General features: G+C 45.0%; 1 protein-coding gene across 1 annotated transcript; it reads right to left on the reverse strand.

Annotated features, from left to right (window-relative positions):
• Positions 1-1344: 1344 nt before the first annotated feature.
• On the reverse strand, positions 1345-16221 carry SLC22A7 (solute carrier family 22 member 7; the record flags this gene model as incomplete). The annotated part of the gene is made up of 10 exons (XM_079328395.1): positions 1345-1607; positions 2351-2557; positions 4495-4603; positions 5059-5273; positions 5353-5462; positions 6281-6398; positions 8126-8294; positions 9687-9841; positions 13385-13488; positions 15844-16221. 10 exons carry the CDS (start codon positions 16219-16221, stop codon positions 1544-1546), a joined length of 1629 nt encoding a protein of 542 aa, XP_079184521.1. The 3' UTR covers positions 1345-1543.
• Between the last annotated feature and the right edge of the window lie 1324 nt (positions 16222-17545).

A 17545-nucleotide genomic window follows, 5' to 3' on the forward strand; every position in this document is an offset into this window, starting at 1 on the left:
GTCCAAATCACTTATCTTCTCCTACATTACTACCTAATTTGGTCTTTCTGGTTCTGGAAAGGTCTTCTTGTTTGTAACCATTGCTTCTGTCTTCCTCACAAACAAAACTGCAGCAGATCAAAGATAACTCAGAAATCCAAAACCTGAAAATTAGATTTCCTCCTCACCACACAAACTATCAATAATCTTAACAAACCTAACAATAATGAAAATTCTGAGGTTTTGAGTTGGTTAATGTCCTGTTTTTCCTACAGACACTGTATGAGTAATGTCATCAGCCTTGCATACTCTAGCTGGTTGCTATAAATCATGATATACTTCCAAGAAATAAAGAACATTTTGCTGAAGGAAACACATATTGGTCAAGACCTGCACATAACCTTTCCTTTTTTGTTTTGACAGCACAAGGTAAGGTGTTAGGTGATTCAAGGATAGAAAAATTTAATTTAAAAAATAGCTGCTGTCTTATAGCAGCTAAAAAAAAATCTCCAGGCAACTCATTTCTACTAGGAGGTGCTCTTGGACCTGGGATTGGATGTGCCTCTGCATTTGTTTTCAGACACATCCTCAGTGTGTGTTCTCTTCATAGTGTTGTGCATGGTTTAGCTTGAAACACCTCACAGCCTAGGGAATCACAGAGCACTCAGGTGAATCTGTGCCATTCCCTCTTCCCAGTTTGTGTACGTGCTGTTTATCAGGATTCCAAATTTATAGGCAATTCCAACTGATAGATAATTTGTTGGCTCATCTCTGTTGTTTTCAGTATTAAGTGCAAGAGGAAAATATATTCCATAAAGTTAAGATCAATGTGTTTGACCAATAAGCAGAATGAAGTCCAATAATGCACTACTCAATATTCTATGCAAAGTTTCCTGTAGTAAGGTGGATTTTGTGTTTGGGATGTGGGTTTGGTTTGGTGTTGGCTTTTCCCCCAGCCCCCTCCTCATATCTTAAAGTATAATTTTTGCATACACACCAGATTTAAAAGCAAAAGCTTTTTTCTTCTTCATGTATGTAGGAAAAATTCTTGCAGTTAACTCATTCTCAGTGGGACTCCTGCATGTGCTTTTTTCTGGCTTTGAGCCTTGGTGTGAAAACTGTCCAGACCTTTTCTAAGTACAAGAAACATTTGTAGCTACAGTTTATGGTTTAAAATAAACCATAAATTACCACCCAATTGGATTTGTTAGAGCTTATTTGGGTTTGCATGATTCACTCGGTGTTTTTCTTGCTGCATGGTGTATGAACCATTTGGCTGTGCATGGATCTAATGGTCGAAGTCCAACAAAGCCAAAGACTGGAAGAGCTTAGCACAGGGTGCCTTTATTTCCACAGCCTGTTAGACCTCTACATCCTTGCTGCTGGCCACACTACAGAATGGGTTAGCTGTTGCCAGCACGTGTCCTGATCTGCCTCCTTCCTCCAGCATCCTCAGTTCTGCTTCCCTTGGGAGCGAGATCCATGGGCACTAAAGGCTCTCTCCCTGGCAGATCAGAGCATGTAGGTTGTGCAGTACTACACGGTAGCTGTCCCATGGGGTCCCTCACTTCAGGAGAGCCTGCAGTGGCACGCCCTCTGGAGCGCTGATTTCTGGCGGCACTTTTACTCTGGAATGTAGTAATATTAGACAAGTTTAGGCCACAATAAACATGTCTGAACAAATCCAGGTCTTGTTCTGTATTGTGCACCAGCCAAAAACTATATTTAGTTGCTTTTCTCTATGTTTTGCTGCCTAGCTATTTTTCTGCATATTTCACTGTTCTTTCACATGCTTAACTGTTTTCTGTATATTTCTTAGTTTAAACCAGTGTTTATAACAAGTGCATGGCAGGACCCAATTTTAAGTGTTTTTCGACAACTTATTAAGACCCCTCAAGACCACTAAAATATAAACTATACTAAATCAAAAAAGCTGAAAACACAAAATACCAAAATTAAAAGATTCAAAATAATGGAGGGTGGCAATGCTATAAAAAAACACCAATCATTGACTTTGGGGAGGTTTTTGCAAGATGGGTAAAAATCTCTAAAATCACCAATTACAAAATGCATGATCACGTAGACAGTAGTTTTAGAATGTATAATTAAAGCTGAAATGTAAACAATAAATCAGCTTCTATATAATCATATTAATTTGCTATCCAGAAGTCCTGTTTCTCCCACACTGGAAGAAAAAAAGTCATGCTTGGGCTGATGGACAGGAAAGAAGGAAGGCCAACACCCCCATTGGTTGTCCCTTCTTCTCCTGCCACCCCCAGATGGGGAATTTCAGGCAGCAGAGAGGGATGTCCCCTGTTCTGGTCGGAATCCATGCGCAGGGCACAACAGAGGTGACACGGGGGTGACTCACTGTGGCTTCTCGATGTCCTCGATGCCTTCAGGAAGGCGCGCGTTGAGAGTCTCTGGCAGCAGGAAGGCCATGGCACCACTGCACACCGCGACCCCGCAGTAGGTCACCTCGGGCAGGGACCGCCACACGTCATCCAGCAGGAACACCAGCGGGGCCAGGGCCCCTCCCAGGCGTGCCAGGAACGAGGTGTACCCCATCCCATTCTGCCTGGAAAGGTGGAGACCACCACATGAAAGAGAGGGCTACTTGCGTCATGTCAGACCTCTGCCTTTTCCCCCTCAGTTTTCTCTGAGGCTTTTTATCCCCCTGTTTTTTATCTCTGACTTTTTTTTTTCTTTTCTTTCTTCTTATCTTCCTAAAATCATCATATTTCCCAGAGATCAACTGTAACTGCTGAGAGAAATAAATTCATGTCTGTTATTGTCACTGTCTGAGGGTCTCTTTAGGCGTGAGACCTCTTTGGAAGGGACATGCAGGTGGTTTGGGATTTAGGATTTTCTTGAAGTCACCGGCAAGAAACTGCTCGAGACGACCTTCTGCTGTTTCTATGCTGTTTATTTTATCTTATCTATAAAGTGTCCCAGCCAGGCTGACACAGGTCCGCTCTACAAGACGACCATGACAAAAGTGCCCTCTGGGAGGCAGAGCCCTATCTTTTATACTCTAGACTACATTTTCGATATTTACAATTACTTTGCAATACCATGCAGTCTCATTACAATGTCCAGTTCTTTCCCCGTCCAATCTGTGGTTCCCAGGATGCAATCCCAACATGGATGACATGAAGGAGAAGGAGGACGAAGCCCACCACACCCAAAATCCTCCATCTTGGCCACATGGCCCTTAATATAAACAATCAAAAAACCTACTTATTCTACACCCTAACACTCTAATTTTACACTTTACTTATCTTCAGGGCTTGCATCTCTTCCCTCAGTGTTGGTAAATTTTTCCAAGGAGCTAAATCCAGCCCCTGAGGCTCTTGGGCATCACTCGAGGGTCTCAGAGGGGTCTGCCAGAGGGGTCCTTGCATCCCCAGAGGTGCCAGGGAGGTACCCTGGACTCCCACAATTATGAGAAATAAGCTGCAGTTCCACACTAAGAATATCTGCTCTAAAGCTGTTTCCACTTTAAATGTCTAAAACCCTGGGAGTATTTTCTCATAGTAAGACTAGTGAGTCTTCCAACCTGCTTAGAGCAAATCCAAGTTCCTCCTTCTCCCAGGTACCTCTAGGCAGGTGGCATAGACTAGAGATACCTGTGAGCGTTTTTGGTTCAAGGAAGGAGATGGGTGGCATTTCACACTGATGACAAGGATCCCAGCACCTGCTTGTGCATATACAGAACAAGCACTGCAGAAGAACCAACAATTTTGTCTTTGTCAATGTCTTTGAGCATGAAAGATACAAACTGAACTGGGATAAAAAGTAGCATATCACTGTGACCGCTTTGGCTTAAATGTGAATCGTTTCCGCATGCAACAGACCTTTGAAAGCTAATGGACTAAATGGCAGAGAAGGGTAGTCTGGGCAGGAAGTGAAGCCACAAGGCCTGCTGTGAATCATGAGGGTTTTTTCAGACTTGCACAAAGAAATCAGTGAGGTGATTCACTCCACCAGACTTAGCTATATCCCAACCTTTGCAAAAGCCAAATCTGGTGCTATGTTACCATTACTCAGGTATGCCAAATTAGCCTTTCCTCCTGAAAGACCAGTTAATCCTTGCTTTAATATCATCCAATGTCCAAAAAACTCAAATGTGATAGTATGTGTCCCTTGTAAAACTCCGTATTTCAAGTTATTATTTTCAGGTTCTTTTAACAGTTCCTGACATTATCACAGGAAATGAAGACTTTAGTAAGCACAGGTGCTTATGGAGTGCAAAGATTTTCCCACACAGAATACTCCTCGCTTTCCCATTTATCTTCCTGTCAGCACAACCCAATCACCCACAACCCAGGTAAAAAAAAAGAGGTGGCTTTCTGCTTCTCTCTGTTGAGTATATGAAATCCCTAGGACCTGCTGGTTCCAGATGCAAGGGGCCAGTGCTGCAGGGTAGTCACCAGCATGTGCTGCTGTGCTGATGGCCATGGCCTGAGGGCAGCCAGGCCCTGGGGATGTGCTCAGGTGAGTGGCATCTCTTACCTCACAATGGTGGGGTAGAGCTCCGAGGTGTACAAAAACACAGTGGTGAAGGCAGCTTCTGAGAAACCCTTGCCCATAATGGCCACTACCGAACGCAGGGAGGTGAAGGCTGAGGGAAAGAAAAGGCATTTATGACAATGAGCTGCCTCAGGTTTAAGAAGGGAGAAGGTTCAGTGCTCCCACAAGCAAAGCAGGGGGCTTCATAGTCCTGGAACTTCTGTCGCCAAGGGTTGGATGTGTGGGTTTAGTATTAGCCCAACTGGGAGCTGAACTGATGGCAGAATAGCTGAACTGAGTGTTAGTTCCCATGGGACTGACACAATTAGCATAAGCACTGTGCCTTGCCATTGCTGGACCCTTTACTAGTCACTTGACAGTGACTGGAAACCTGATATTGGGGTTGGCCCAGATTAGTGACCCTGTCTCACAAACACCCTTCAGGTGGGGGATTTCTCTACGCAGAATTGCCTGTGGACAAATCCATGGCTGTCCTTCTCCAGCATTGCACAGAATGGGTTCCCTCCCCCTTTAGCAGGTTCTGTGTAGAGCAGAAGAGCATCTCACGCTTGGGGATGACAATGTTGGCTCCAATGCAGACTCCGGTCAGGATGAGAGTCCATGCCTGGCTTGGCCTCCGGCCAACTCGGTTCACCAGCACGTACATGACCATCTTGGCTGGAATCTCAATGATGCCAAAGACAAACTGGGAGAGGTAGATACTGAGGCCAAAGCTGGTCAGGTTCAGGCTCATGCCGTAATAAGAGAAAGCAACACCAAACCTGCAAGGAGCGAGTGGAGATGGGACTGAGGGAAATTCCTCTGGGAATTTTACACTCTGTGAATTACCCCCCCGCTTACCACACTACACCAGAACACAGAGAGATCTTCCTCAGGACGGGGGTCCTGAACAAACTGATGTAGGAGTAACTCCCTCTCATGTTTTTGTCTGTTGCCATCCTTGTGAGGGCCTGACAGAGAAGAAAGAAATCGCTCAGCTGCTGTACTTTAAGATACTGACATGAAACCCTAAACAGACTGGGGGCTTTGCCCTTCTCAGCTTCAGATCCGCCTTGGATTTTCCATATATTCCCTTTGCTGAGCCACTCTCTGAGCATATTTTGTCAGAGGCATGTTCTCCTGCAACTTTTCAGATTGCCTGCTATTTTAGACCTCTTTTTCTTCTCATGGATCTTTCTTCCCTCTCACCTTCATGCCCCGTGTTGCAGAGAAATGGCAGGTGGAAAAGTCACTGTTGGCCAGTTCCACCCCCTTCCTCATGTGGCTGCCTGCTGTTGTATGAAGAGCTAACAGAGAGCTTTATGCTTTGTTCTTAGAAGTGCATTCATTTAAAGAATGATTTATTAAATAATTATTTATCCATCTACTTATATAAATACTGAATACCTAAAAAATCAGGCTGTGAGAAGTGAGCCCTGCCTGTGAAGAAGAAGAAGAGAGTGTTTGTGCACAAAGCTTTTTGGAAATGTATTGAGGGGTAAGTACCAGCAGAGTTAGTAACTTCTACTCACCGTGTATTTACTCCAGAATCCAGTTCATGAGGCCATGGCAAAAATTAGTGGAAAGACATTCCATCTAATGGATGGGATTTCTGACCTTAGGGAGCTGAGCTGGTACTTTATCTTTAGGAGTGAATTTCTGCTTTCTAGAGCAAAATGACCATACTGCCCTACAGACCACACTGCAGGCATTGTTCCGGGTATCAAACAGATAAAATAGAGACAAAGTGGGAAAAGAAGAACATGTGTCTGGATCTCTAGTTCCTTACCTCTGGTGAGACAGCAAAGTCTTTCCTTCCATTCATTCTTGCACATCTGAGCAGGTGCCTGTGGGCTTGCTTCACTTTGCCCTTGGCTATGAGCCACCGGGCAGACTCTGGGACCCACCTGCAGGTGCAAGGAGAGGAGACTGTTCCTGTTGGAGCTGCCTGTTTTCCATCCCATCTACATGGCATCTTCTCCTTGAGAGTTCCACCTCAGCCAGATGTAACAACTGTGGTCCATGGGAAAAGTAGTGGGGAACCCCTTTGACATGTGCAAACTCTTCTACCCCTAAAGGCTGAGTGGGTTGAAGTTGCAAACTCTTATCAATTAAAACTGGTCCCAGAGAGTTTTTATTTATACATTTGTGCATTCTGGGACTCTTTAAACTTTGAAATTGTCAGATATTAAAACCATAATGTAGATAGGATCCAGCGAGATCTATACATACTTTGTTAGTTGCTAAAATGATTTGGTTTTCACAATAATCAAAGCCTTCTGCACACCAGAGTTTCCCACTGGAATGGTCTGAGACCAGATCCCTACAATCCAATGTTTGTGATTCATGTGCCCTGAATCAGATGACAGTAAAACTAATGAACAACTGGTGTCACTATTTAAGCATGAATTGAAAATTATGTGGACATCAAAAATATTTGGAGAATTGGTCATGTTGAAAGTTTCCATCTCCTATCCACAAGCTTTCAACCTTGAGAAACATAAACAAGGAAATATGTCATTTTGCACTCATTGCCACTGTCTCTAGAGAGTAATACGATGCCTTTTGGTTGTCTAATGTCTCCACTGAGTTCTGACATTGTGCCAATCATATCCAGAGGGTGCTAAACTAGATTTTAATTCCATACTTCAGAGACTTTCAATTTTCTGCAATCACTGACTTTATGGGTGCTTGAAGACTAAAGTCTAATTTGTTGGAGAACTAATCTCCATAAAAAATAGTAACATAAGAAGAAAAATCAAATAGTTATGAAAAGAGTGAGTCCAAATGCATCTGTGACTTTCAGCACTTCCAAGGACACAGTTTTTTATGGCTGGTTGTCCCAGAAAGAAAGCAAAACAACTTTTAAAAAGTCAGCAGAACACCTATTTTAGTTGTGTTGGACTTGATCAGTGAAATACCAGAAGTTACTCTTTACGTTGTCAGTGAATCACCTCTGTATTCTAGTTTGTTTTACCACATGGGGAGGGAAAAAAAAAAAAAAAAAGAAAAGTAAAACTTCTTTGATTAAATGAATCATCTCCCATTTTAAGGCTTAGGAGATGCTAGGTATTCCTTAAATAAGGCTACAGGGGAGAAATTGCCTGTAGAAAGTAGGTGTATTTGGCCCATCAAGATGGTTGAGAAAAGCTTTGGGAAGTGCAGAGTTAAAGGAACCTGACCTAGCCTGAAGGCATCAGTGGCTACCATGGAAAAGCTGGTGCCAAAAGTATCCTTCCCAGTGAGGTGGGGACAGAGAATGAATAGATTTTTTTATCTTGGGTTTAACTAAGGATTAAAGCCTGGATCTTGTTGTGTCATCCTTTACTAGAATCTCTTTTCTTTACTCTGAGCCACATCTGACAGAGTTAGCAGCACCAAATCCTGCTTCCACTTGTCTTTCAAATGCCTCAGCCCCATCCTGCCTCCTCCTTGTTCCCAAAACTGTGATATAACCTCGGCTCATGGCCTTCCTGGAGAGACAAAACCCACGCCACTCCATTTTTTTCCAGAGCTGTCACACTTGGGCAATCCAGGTACAGGACACAGATGAGCCCTGAGGTTGTCGAACGAATCCTAGGATGCACAGAGGAGGTGAATCCCAGGGTGCTTCCCTTCATGTGGCTGCACTCACCACACGCAGAGGATGCTCAGGAGACAAGGTCCCGTCACAGCCACCAGCAGCCAGTGCCATTCCCGCACTAGGTACGCTGCCAGGGCCAGCAGCATATTCCCAACGCTCCAGAAGATGCTGCTCAGGATCCCGGTGAAGGTGCGGTGCTGGATGTCCACCCACTCCATCCCTGGAAGAGGGAGGCAACATTCAGCTGGGACTTCTCCTGGAGGGGAGGGCCTGCAGGGATTTTTGACAAGGGCAAAACAAAGCAACGTGCCTGGTCTTCTTCACAAAGTTTCACTGTTGGAAATATTTGGAACATTTCTGACATTGGGAACATTTCTGATATGTGGAACATTTAAGCGTTCAGCCACAGTTCTTAAGATCTTGCAAAGCTGTAAACCACCTAAATAAAACTTCAAGAAAAGAAATTCTGGATGTGTGTTAAGAAACAGTGCTAAAATTACTCTTGGTGATGGAGATTTTTTAATATTCCATTCAAGAGCAGTCAGTTGTTCTTCATCAACCAGATTTTTTTCCTCCCAGCCATCTTGCCTGCATAGTTTCACATTCCTCTGTTCACTCATTATTTCAGATTAAAGAAATATATTGAGAAGAATTGTTGTTCATGTGGAATCCACCCAGAGCAGACAGTAGAACACGTGTAAAGCCAGAGGGGGTCTCCTTGTTTGTGTGTGTGAACTAAAAGCCAGTTTTCCTCTGAAGGTTTGGACATCTTGCTACAGCCTCTAACAATCAGAAATGTCCCTCCCCAGCTCTACTATGACTTGCAGGAATCAATCTTTATAACAACAAGCAAACATAGCAGGCCTTGGAATTTGTCAGGTCTTGTGAGGGCTTTTCCAGTAGTGAAACCATTTTAGCTTGATTTTGGCTAGATCTGCAAAAATCCTGGAAATTTCTGCTGCAACTGTAATTGGTTCTTGGGCGAAGCACTTTTTGCCCAGTATGTCCCACCTGTACCTACAAAATCATCCAGTGGTTTCCTGGATATACTGAAATTTGGAGCTCGTTTTTATATAGAATTATCTAAATCCTTCAGCTTCAGTTTTGCCTAGCTCTGTATGATTTTTAAGTGGGGTTTTTTTGTTAGTTCTTGTCATAGTAAAATGCAGATTGGCAGCTTAGGAAAACTGTGAGCAAACTTGAAACTGGGGAAGTAGAAACACCCGGTAAATTACACACTATCCACTCATGGTGAGGACAAAGCAATGCTGCTAAATTGTCCTAACAGTGTGCACTAGAAAGGTGAGAACTTTGTATCAGAGGAAAGGGACAGAATATTTGGAATATGGCTTTTATTGTGCTACTGATGATACTTGACAGGAATTCAGTTGGCTTGTTGCAAAAGAAGTACTAACAAATGATTGTAGTATTTTGAGTAGACTGTTAAATATTAATTAGACAAACACCAAATTGTAATTCTGAGATCCTTGCAGGAGGGAAATTGCACAGGCAGTGATTTCCAGACTCCTGTTCCTACCAAGTCTGCCCTGCCTGGTATTAAAGTCTCTTCCCACCCAGGAGCTCCCCTGACAGCCACAGCCCCCACACTCACCCAAAGGCAGGACAATCAGGGAGAGGCCACTCAGGGCCACCCCAGTGAGGGTCCGTGTGATGGCCAGCATTGTGTAGGACACGGAGGCGGCGCTCAGCATCCCAAAAACCACGGAGCACACCAGGGACAGCTGGAGCATGGTCTTTCGTCCAAACCTGCCACAAGCACAGCTGGGGTTACAGTGGCTGGAAACCTGTCACAGGAGCAGAGTTTGAAATGGGCAAACCAGAGGTTTTAGAGGAAAATTAAAGGATGCAGCTTCCTGGAGAGGAGGAAATGGTTCTGGATCAAGCTGCCACAGTGGTGCAATCCCATGCAGAGCCCACCCCATAAACATTGGGACTCTTCAGTGGAAAAAGCAGCACTACCCAGAAAAACAAATCCAGCTCTCCTGGCCAACACCACCACCAAAAGCAGATGCCAGCTTGAAATCCCATTGCTGACACATTCTGCTCCCTCCAGTGTCAGTGTCCTTTGCCCATGGATTATTCAGGACTGGCCCCTGCCACCACTCTCAAGGAGGAGACAGAGCTATGACACTTTCACCCTGCTCCTTGGAAGGAAAACAAAGGAATCCAGCTGTCAGCCCACATGTGCAAATAGCCCTGAAATCCTAAGGGATTTCTGAGGAATCTGCCAGGATGCTGCCCCCCTGGGGTTCCCTTACCCCATTATCCAGAGTCCTGTGTGGAGAGTGTAGAGAAATACAAAAGATCAAATGCACACAATGCAGGTGTATATAAACACACACACTCTCTCTGACAGATAGAGAAACCTGTCTGCACCTATTTCTACACAACCTATGAAAATCTAAAAATCAAAATGGAGCACAAGGTGTCAGTCTTCTGATGAACATCATCACTGCATGCTAGGAAAGCTTGGGTTCAAGGTGCAATAGTAGATTAAGCCTGCCAGCAGGTGACATTCAGTCCATAAGGACCAAAATTCTGCTCTTATCCCAGCATTAGGGCTCTTCCAGTGGCCACCTTAGGATGGTAGTAGGAACCATTGCTCCAGGGGAAAAAGTGGCATTCCAGGACATATGCCACAGTAACATTCCCAAAAATAATAAAAAATTACTTCATTCAGTTACATACCCAAAAATAATAAAAAATTACTTCATTCAGCAGCTGATAAATGAATCTACTAGCTTTGGTACAGGGAGTTTGCTAGATCTGCTTTGAAATTTAAGCTGAGACAGTTTGCAAAAGACATCATAATACCCCTGGGTGAGAACAGGAAGCACCCATAAACCCACCAGAACTGGATCCTGTTTCCAATGGGTAACTGCCCAAGAAAAAAAGACATATTTTTAAAATTAAGGTTTTCCTTGAAAATACAATAAGGAGGATATAAAACCATATTATTCCCTGCAGGACTAAAGTCAGTTAATTAAGGAACCATTACTAGACTCTCAGCAAATGCACACTACCTGCTAGGAACACCAGGAGTGAGCTGGTAGGTTTGAACTTCAGAGTACAGGGAGGCTGCTAGAAATAATGCCATTAAAATTGTCTTCAAAGAGGGTGGTAGGAAAGCACAACCTCTGAAAGATCTTAGAAAATACAATAAAAGGCGCAGACTGCACAAGCATGAAAATTAATAAAAAAAAGCCATTTTCATTTAAAAAAACCCTAATCTGGAAGTCTGCCAAAGCATCATTGAACCAATTCAGTACAAGGACAAGGTACAAAAGGAGTCTTTGGAGAAGAGCAGACAATAACAGAAACAATATATATGTGTTTTTGCATGCATTTGTTCACAGTGAAGGTTTTTGGAGGATTTACCTAGGTAAAATTTTTCAGTAGAGTATTTCTCAAATCAAATATCTGTAAAAGCATAGGGAAAAACTGAACCTGAACAGTAGCAAAATGCCAGATGATTTTCCCCCTGGGGATCCAGAGATAAAATCTGTCTCACTGTTGACAAAACGAAGTGGGATCTCATCTCTATCAGAGAAAAAGAAGGTTGCTAATGGGAGGTCAACTTTAAAGGGGGCATGTTTAATAGGGAACATGTGGGGGGTGACATCTGAGGTTTATCCTAATGATTCTTAATGATTCTAATGATTCTTTTTCTCTTGCTTCCCTAGCCACTACTCATTGCTGTGTGGATGTTTGCCTAGAGCAAAACTGTGTTTATCTCTCATAATGCCAAAATCTTCCTACTGAGCAGCTGTGGTCAGCTCAGAACCTCCCTTTTAAATGAGAAGTTTAAATTGCTCCTCTATTTTAAATTAATATGCCTAGAAATTTTGTCTTCTGGATGCTTCTCTCATCCAGTCAGGAGTCCTTTAGCTCCTTCTGCAAATTCTCCACACTCAGATCTCGTCTCTGCCAGACTCAGCATCACCTCCCCAATTGCTCCCTTCCCAGATTATTTATAAATGTTCTGAAAAGCACAAAAATCCAAGCACAGGTCCTTCTCTTGTCATAATGGAGCACTTGCATCTCCTCTCTTCTTTCTGGCTTTAAATTATTTAGTCATGTCAAGACCTTCCTTCTTGCCCTTCTATGCCTCGATCCTCTGCTGGCTCTTCCTCATCACAATCAGTTTGTGAAACAAATTACTTTTCATTTTTTTCTACCTTGTGAGACCTTATTTTCTGCCATATTTTGTCTTGCTCCTTTTCTTGATTCTGAACTCATCTCCCTCTGGCTGTGCTATAAAACTATTGTAGATGCAAAGCTACAGTTTGAAAATCAGCCAAGTGTCTTGGGTCCTCGTAAAAGTATACTCATATAGCAATGGGCAAAGATCGAGATGTAAAAATTCCCATCTGCAGCACTGAAGTCTCTGGATCCTTCACACTTCAGGTCCCCCCCTGCAGTGATTTTGCAGTGCTCTATTATCTAGGACTTGCTGTACTCTAATTCCTCCCAGAGGAAGGAAATCAGGAAGCAGTTTCCCAATAATGAATAGGGTACAGGGAATAGCACATCCCAACTGGACTCTCTGTCCTCTGATGGGGTTTCCTGTTTTGCAGTTTGCAAAAATATTTAGTTTCTTAACTTATGCCCTTTCTAGGTTATTACTTGGATTTTTTTCAGGTTTATATTGTCACATCCCAACATTTAACCAGAGAGAGCAAATTTGTTCCTGTTTTCTTCATTGCTTCAGCTCTTCCTTGAGGAATAAGTTCCTTCCTGCTTGCAAAGAATCTCCTTTACCCTGATTCTCTAGGAATGACATAGTCAGATTTTGCTTCTTGGAGACTTTTTTGAGCTATGGCAAGCATTTGCTCTGAGCCCCTCACTTGGGTGTCATTAGTCAATTTGTGTATAATTTGCAAGGAGTTAACACTTTTATCCTTTTTGTTCAGCTTTGTATGAATCATCTTTCTCTGTTTTTAGACAGGTTTGGTTTTTTGTTTCTGGAACTGGTCTTGCAGACTGGATTTTTTTTTGTTTATTATTGCTCCTGCAGCAATCCTGACTACAGTCAGCAGTGCATCTGCCTCCTAACCAAGGCCAGAGCTGCTTCTCTGATCCGGGAAGCAATTATCGGCTCATTGATGTGGGAAGCATTTATTGCCTGCATTGCTTCCCAGTAGGGCTTGAATCCAATTTCCGAGTGAGAGGCTGAATTCTCCCTTTGCAATTTTCCCCCTTCCCTGCCTCTCTGATTGCCTGTTTGTGGTCCCCTTTGTGGAATTCTGTCTGTGCAGCCCCGGAGGAGCAGGCTGGGAGGGGTCAGACCTGTCGGAGAGGTACCCGAACATCATGGCCCCCATCGTGACGCCGATGAAGAAGAAAGTTGCTGTTGCCTGGTTCAGCCCACGTTGCTCACACACGAGATTCCACTGAAACACAAGGCCAAAATACACTCAGTGCCCAGCTCAGTCTCTGCTGCCTTCTCACACTCCTTCACTCTGGTGGTCAGACTATTGTGTCTTGAAGTTTGTGTCTGCTATCTGATGGAGGGGTGGAATCCTACACTAAACTGCACATCAGACAGTGCCAGAGGCCTGGAAAATGGAAAGCTGCATCTTACAAAAGTCCCAGTTATCCATCCCCCACTGTGACAGCTTCTCTGTGAGCACTTCATAGAATGACAAGAAGATGCTGAGTTGGAAGGGACCCATTAGAGTCATCAAGTCCAACTCCTGGTTCTGCACAGGACACTCCAAAAGACTCCCATGTGCCGGGATAGTTGTCCAAATGCTTCTGGAGCTCTGTCAGGCTTGGTGCTGTGACCACTGCCCTGGGGAGCCTGTTCCAATGCCCATTCACCCTCTGGGTGAAAAACTCTTCCCTGATACCCAACCTAAACCTCACCTGACTCAGCCCATGGATCTTGTCACTGGTCACCACAGAGAAAAGATCAGTGTATGCTCCTCCTCTTCCCCTTGTGGGGATGTTGAAGACCCCACTGAGGTCCCCCCTCAGGCTTCTCCAGGATGAACAGACCAAGTGGCCTCAGCCACTCCTCACATGGCTTCCCCTCCTGACCCTTCACCATCCTCGTGGCTCTCCTTTGAATGGTCTCCAATAGCTGAATGTCTGTTTTCTATTGTGGTGCCCAAAACTGTTCCCAGGACTCGAGGTGAGGCTGCCCCAGTGCAGAGCAGAGCAGAGGGGACAATCCCTTCCTTTGACTGGTTGGTGATGCTGTGCTTGATGCACCCTAGGACATGGTCGAGCATCAGAAAACTTTCCTGGGTACAACACATGGAGAGTTCTCCATTTTCTTCTCCTGACCTCTGCAAAACCTGCCCAGGTGCCAGTCTCCCTCAGCTCCTTCTGTTGTGCCTCTGAGGCTGCCCTGGTGAGCTGGGCATTGGCAGGGTGTCCCACTACAGTGAGCTGTTACACCCCTCAGCCAGCACTGGGGAATGTTGTGTTGATAACTGGTTTCTCTTACCCTGACGAGTTTCCTTGGAAGTTGTCTGTGCAGGGAAGAAGGAGGGCAGAGGGGAAGTAAAGGTCAAATACTTGCTTTTAATACTAACCTATTGATTTCTTACTGAGGAGTTGATCTGAAGCTGCAGAGTTAATTTTCTCTGTGTGCAAATGGGACAAAATTTAATCATCAACCCAGACTGCAGTCTCTCTGACAAGACCAGCCAGACCTTGAGCAACCTTTCCTGCTATAGAAACAGAATTCCAGAGAAAGCTCCAATCCCTTGAACAGGTCCTGAGGCCACTGGCCCATGGGAGCAGCATCACAAGGCTCCATGCTGCAGGGTACTCTCCTTCTACCCTTTCCCTAAGGACTGCTTCACACCTTTCTCCCTGAACCACAGGAGAAATGAGGTGCAGACCCCGTGCACACATGACCCTCACCTCTGAGCCCCATGAAAGCAGGAGTGGTTGGATGGTGGGGAGGAACCACCAGCTCTAGGCAAAGACTTGTCCCTGCTCCCACCGAGACAATCAGCACTACCCTTCTAATCCAACTCTGCCCCTTTTACCTGACCAAACTTTCCCTTCCCTGAGACTTTGTGTGATTTGGACTATTTTCCAAGCAAAGTAAAGCATTAACACCCAGGGGTATCACTGCTAGCCCTGGAAAAGTGTTTCAGGAGGCAGGTGGTTAATATTTGATGTGCAGGGACCTTTTGCAAGCTCAAGGTTATGGCTGGTTATGAACTCCATCTCAGTGGAAGACCCTCAGAGACAATATTTGATTTGGCATCAAGAGATATTGGTGGCAAGAGAAGAGAGGCAGCACAACCCTAGGGAGAAGAGGAAGAAGATGGAGATCAGTGAGGAGGGATGGCCAAGGGAATAGAAGTTATAAAGTGTTTGGAAAACCAAGAAAGGAAATCAAGAGCTCATATGAAACCCTGACAGGATGCAAACCTGCGCAAATGCCATGTGGCCCACACAGAGAAAATCCTGTATCTGTGTCTTTCCCCTGACATCTCACCCTCTCCTGAATCTCTCAATCATCTGGAGAAATTATGATTATTATAATGAGAAATGCTGGCACCAATCTAAGCAAGATGAGATGCTCAAAAAATTAATATTAATAAATTTTAGCTCCTAATAATGAGCTTCAGAGAGCTTCCCCCTCCCAGGACATATCTGAACAGGTCATGTCCACTGGTTACAATGCACAGATTCCCCTCTCATTCTGTGCACTCGGCAAACACCTCTCCATCCTCTCCACAGAGCTAATTTCAGTTTTGGCTGTATCACAGGCCAGGAATTACCTGGGTGGAGATGGTGGAGGTAAACTGCGAGTGGTCATAGACCCATCCGTGCTGGCAGTGCTGGATGATGGATTTGTTTTCTGGTGGCAGAGAGGAGTTTAGCAGCAGGTGAAACTGAGGCTGTGAGAACATCTCACAGGAGCTGAAAGTGCCGTCAGGCTTCCGAGGGATGCTGATGAGCAGAACTTCCTCCGTGGTGAGATTCACAAATACCTCTTGGTGGGGAATTGCACAGTGATGAGAGGGGGTAGCAGCAAGAAAATTGTGGAGCAGGAAGTGCATGGGAAGGTTGATTCTTGGGAGGCACAGCATAGCCAGAATCAAAATCTGGAATTTTCCAAAGCCTCCAATTTCCAGCAAGAGATCCTCAAATTTCATCTTTCCTGTGGAGTTTGCTCATTCAGAGCAGCTATGTACCAAGGAGCAGCAACATGGGCTTGAAAAGCAGCCTCTGATCTTGGAGCTCAACTTCCCATGGCTTTTCATACAGCCATCTCTTTGGACTTTGAGACCTTGCTGAAAGGTATCAAAAGTCACAGTGGAACTCTCCGCTTAGGGTATAGCCAAAGAAATTATCCTGTGTGCCCACAACACATTCTTTTCAAACAGACCCAGCAAAGGGCATCTGCTCTTTTTGGAGTCCTTTCCTCCTGCTGTTTTTGGAGAGGTACACCAGGATGTGGGGAGAGCACTGTGAGAGCACTCTCATTTCTCATGTGAAGGTCCTGCAGCAAAATCTGCCTGGTGTGAACTGGTCACCAGCCAGACCCACTGGACCATGACAGATGCCTCTGGAAGTGAGAAGGTGTCCCACTGTGTCAGGGCATCCGAGGACACCAAACCTGGCTGCTGGGCACCAACTAAGTGTATTTTGGTGTGGTTTGTGTCAAGCTCTTGGAGCAGGGAGTGCAGAGAGGCTGAGAGGCTGCCTGGAAGGGTGTATCAGGATGGATACAAGCAGGGAGGTGTGCCCTTTGGGGAGAAAAGGTGGGTGACAAGACGTGAGTTTTCTCCCCTTGCAGAAAGCCTGCTCCGGGTAGACTGGGCCTAACCCATCCCAGAAGGTTGTGCCGTAATTCAAGGGGAAGAGTAGCACACAGCAAGCAAAGCTACAACTGAAGAAGTAGAGCAGTGGAGCTGCTGAGAGCTTGGTCTAAGTTATCTGCCACTGCATTTCCACCTCTCTCCTCGCTATCTGTGCCCTCCCTCCTCCACCAGCCCTGCCCTCTTGAGTGTTGGTGGTCCTGATGTGCCATCTCCAACCTTTCTCCAAGCTGTTGCCTCGGCACATGCTCTGCTTTAAAGCAGCTCCAGTTTCATTCACCATGAAAACAGGGTCCTTTGGTGTTGGGATGCAGGCACAGCAACAGTCTGGGCTCAGGGAATATTGGAAGTGGTGCGGGCTGCCAGGTGCTTCCGGGAGCTGTCTGTCTGCATTGCCTTGCCCTGCAGCCAAGGGTTGGTGACAATGGGCTGTAGAGCAGCAGGTAGGGATGAGGAAATCCCAAAAAACTTTTCACAGGGCTCTTGCTGCAACTGATGGCCCAGACTGGGTGTCATTCAGACTTAAGTGCTGTGAGGGCACAGAGCAGAATAACTCTATGACCTGTGACCTTAAGTGACCTTTTCCCTTTCCAGAAGCATACCTGCCCACCCATGTTTCACTAATGTGCTGCCCCAGTGCTTGGTATGAGCCATTTCA

Source organism: Erithacus rubecula, assembly GCF_903797595.1.
Source record: "Erithacus rubecula genome assembly, chromosome: 2".
Lineage (NCBI taxonomy): Eukaryota > Metazoa > Chordata > Aves > Passeriformes > Muscicapidae > Erithacus > Erithacus rubecula.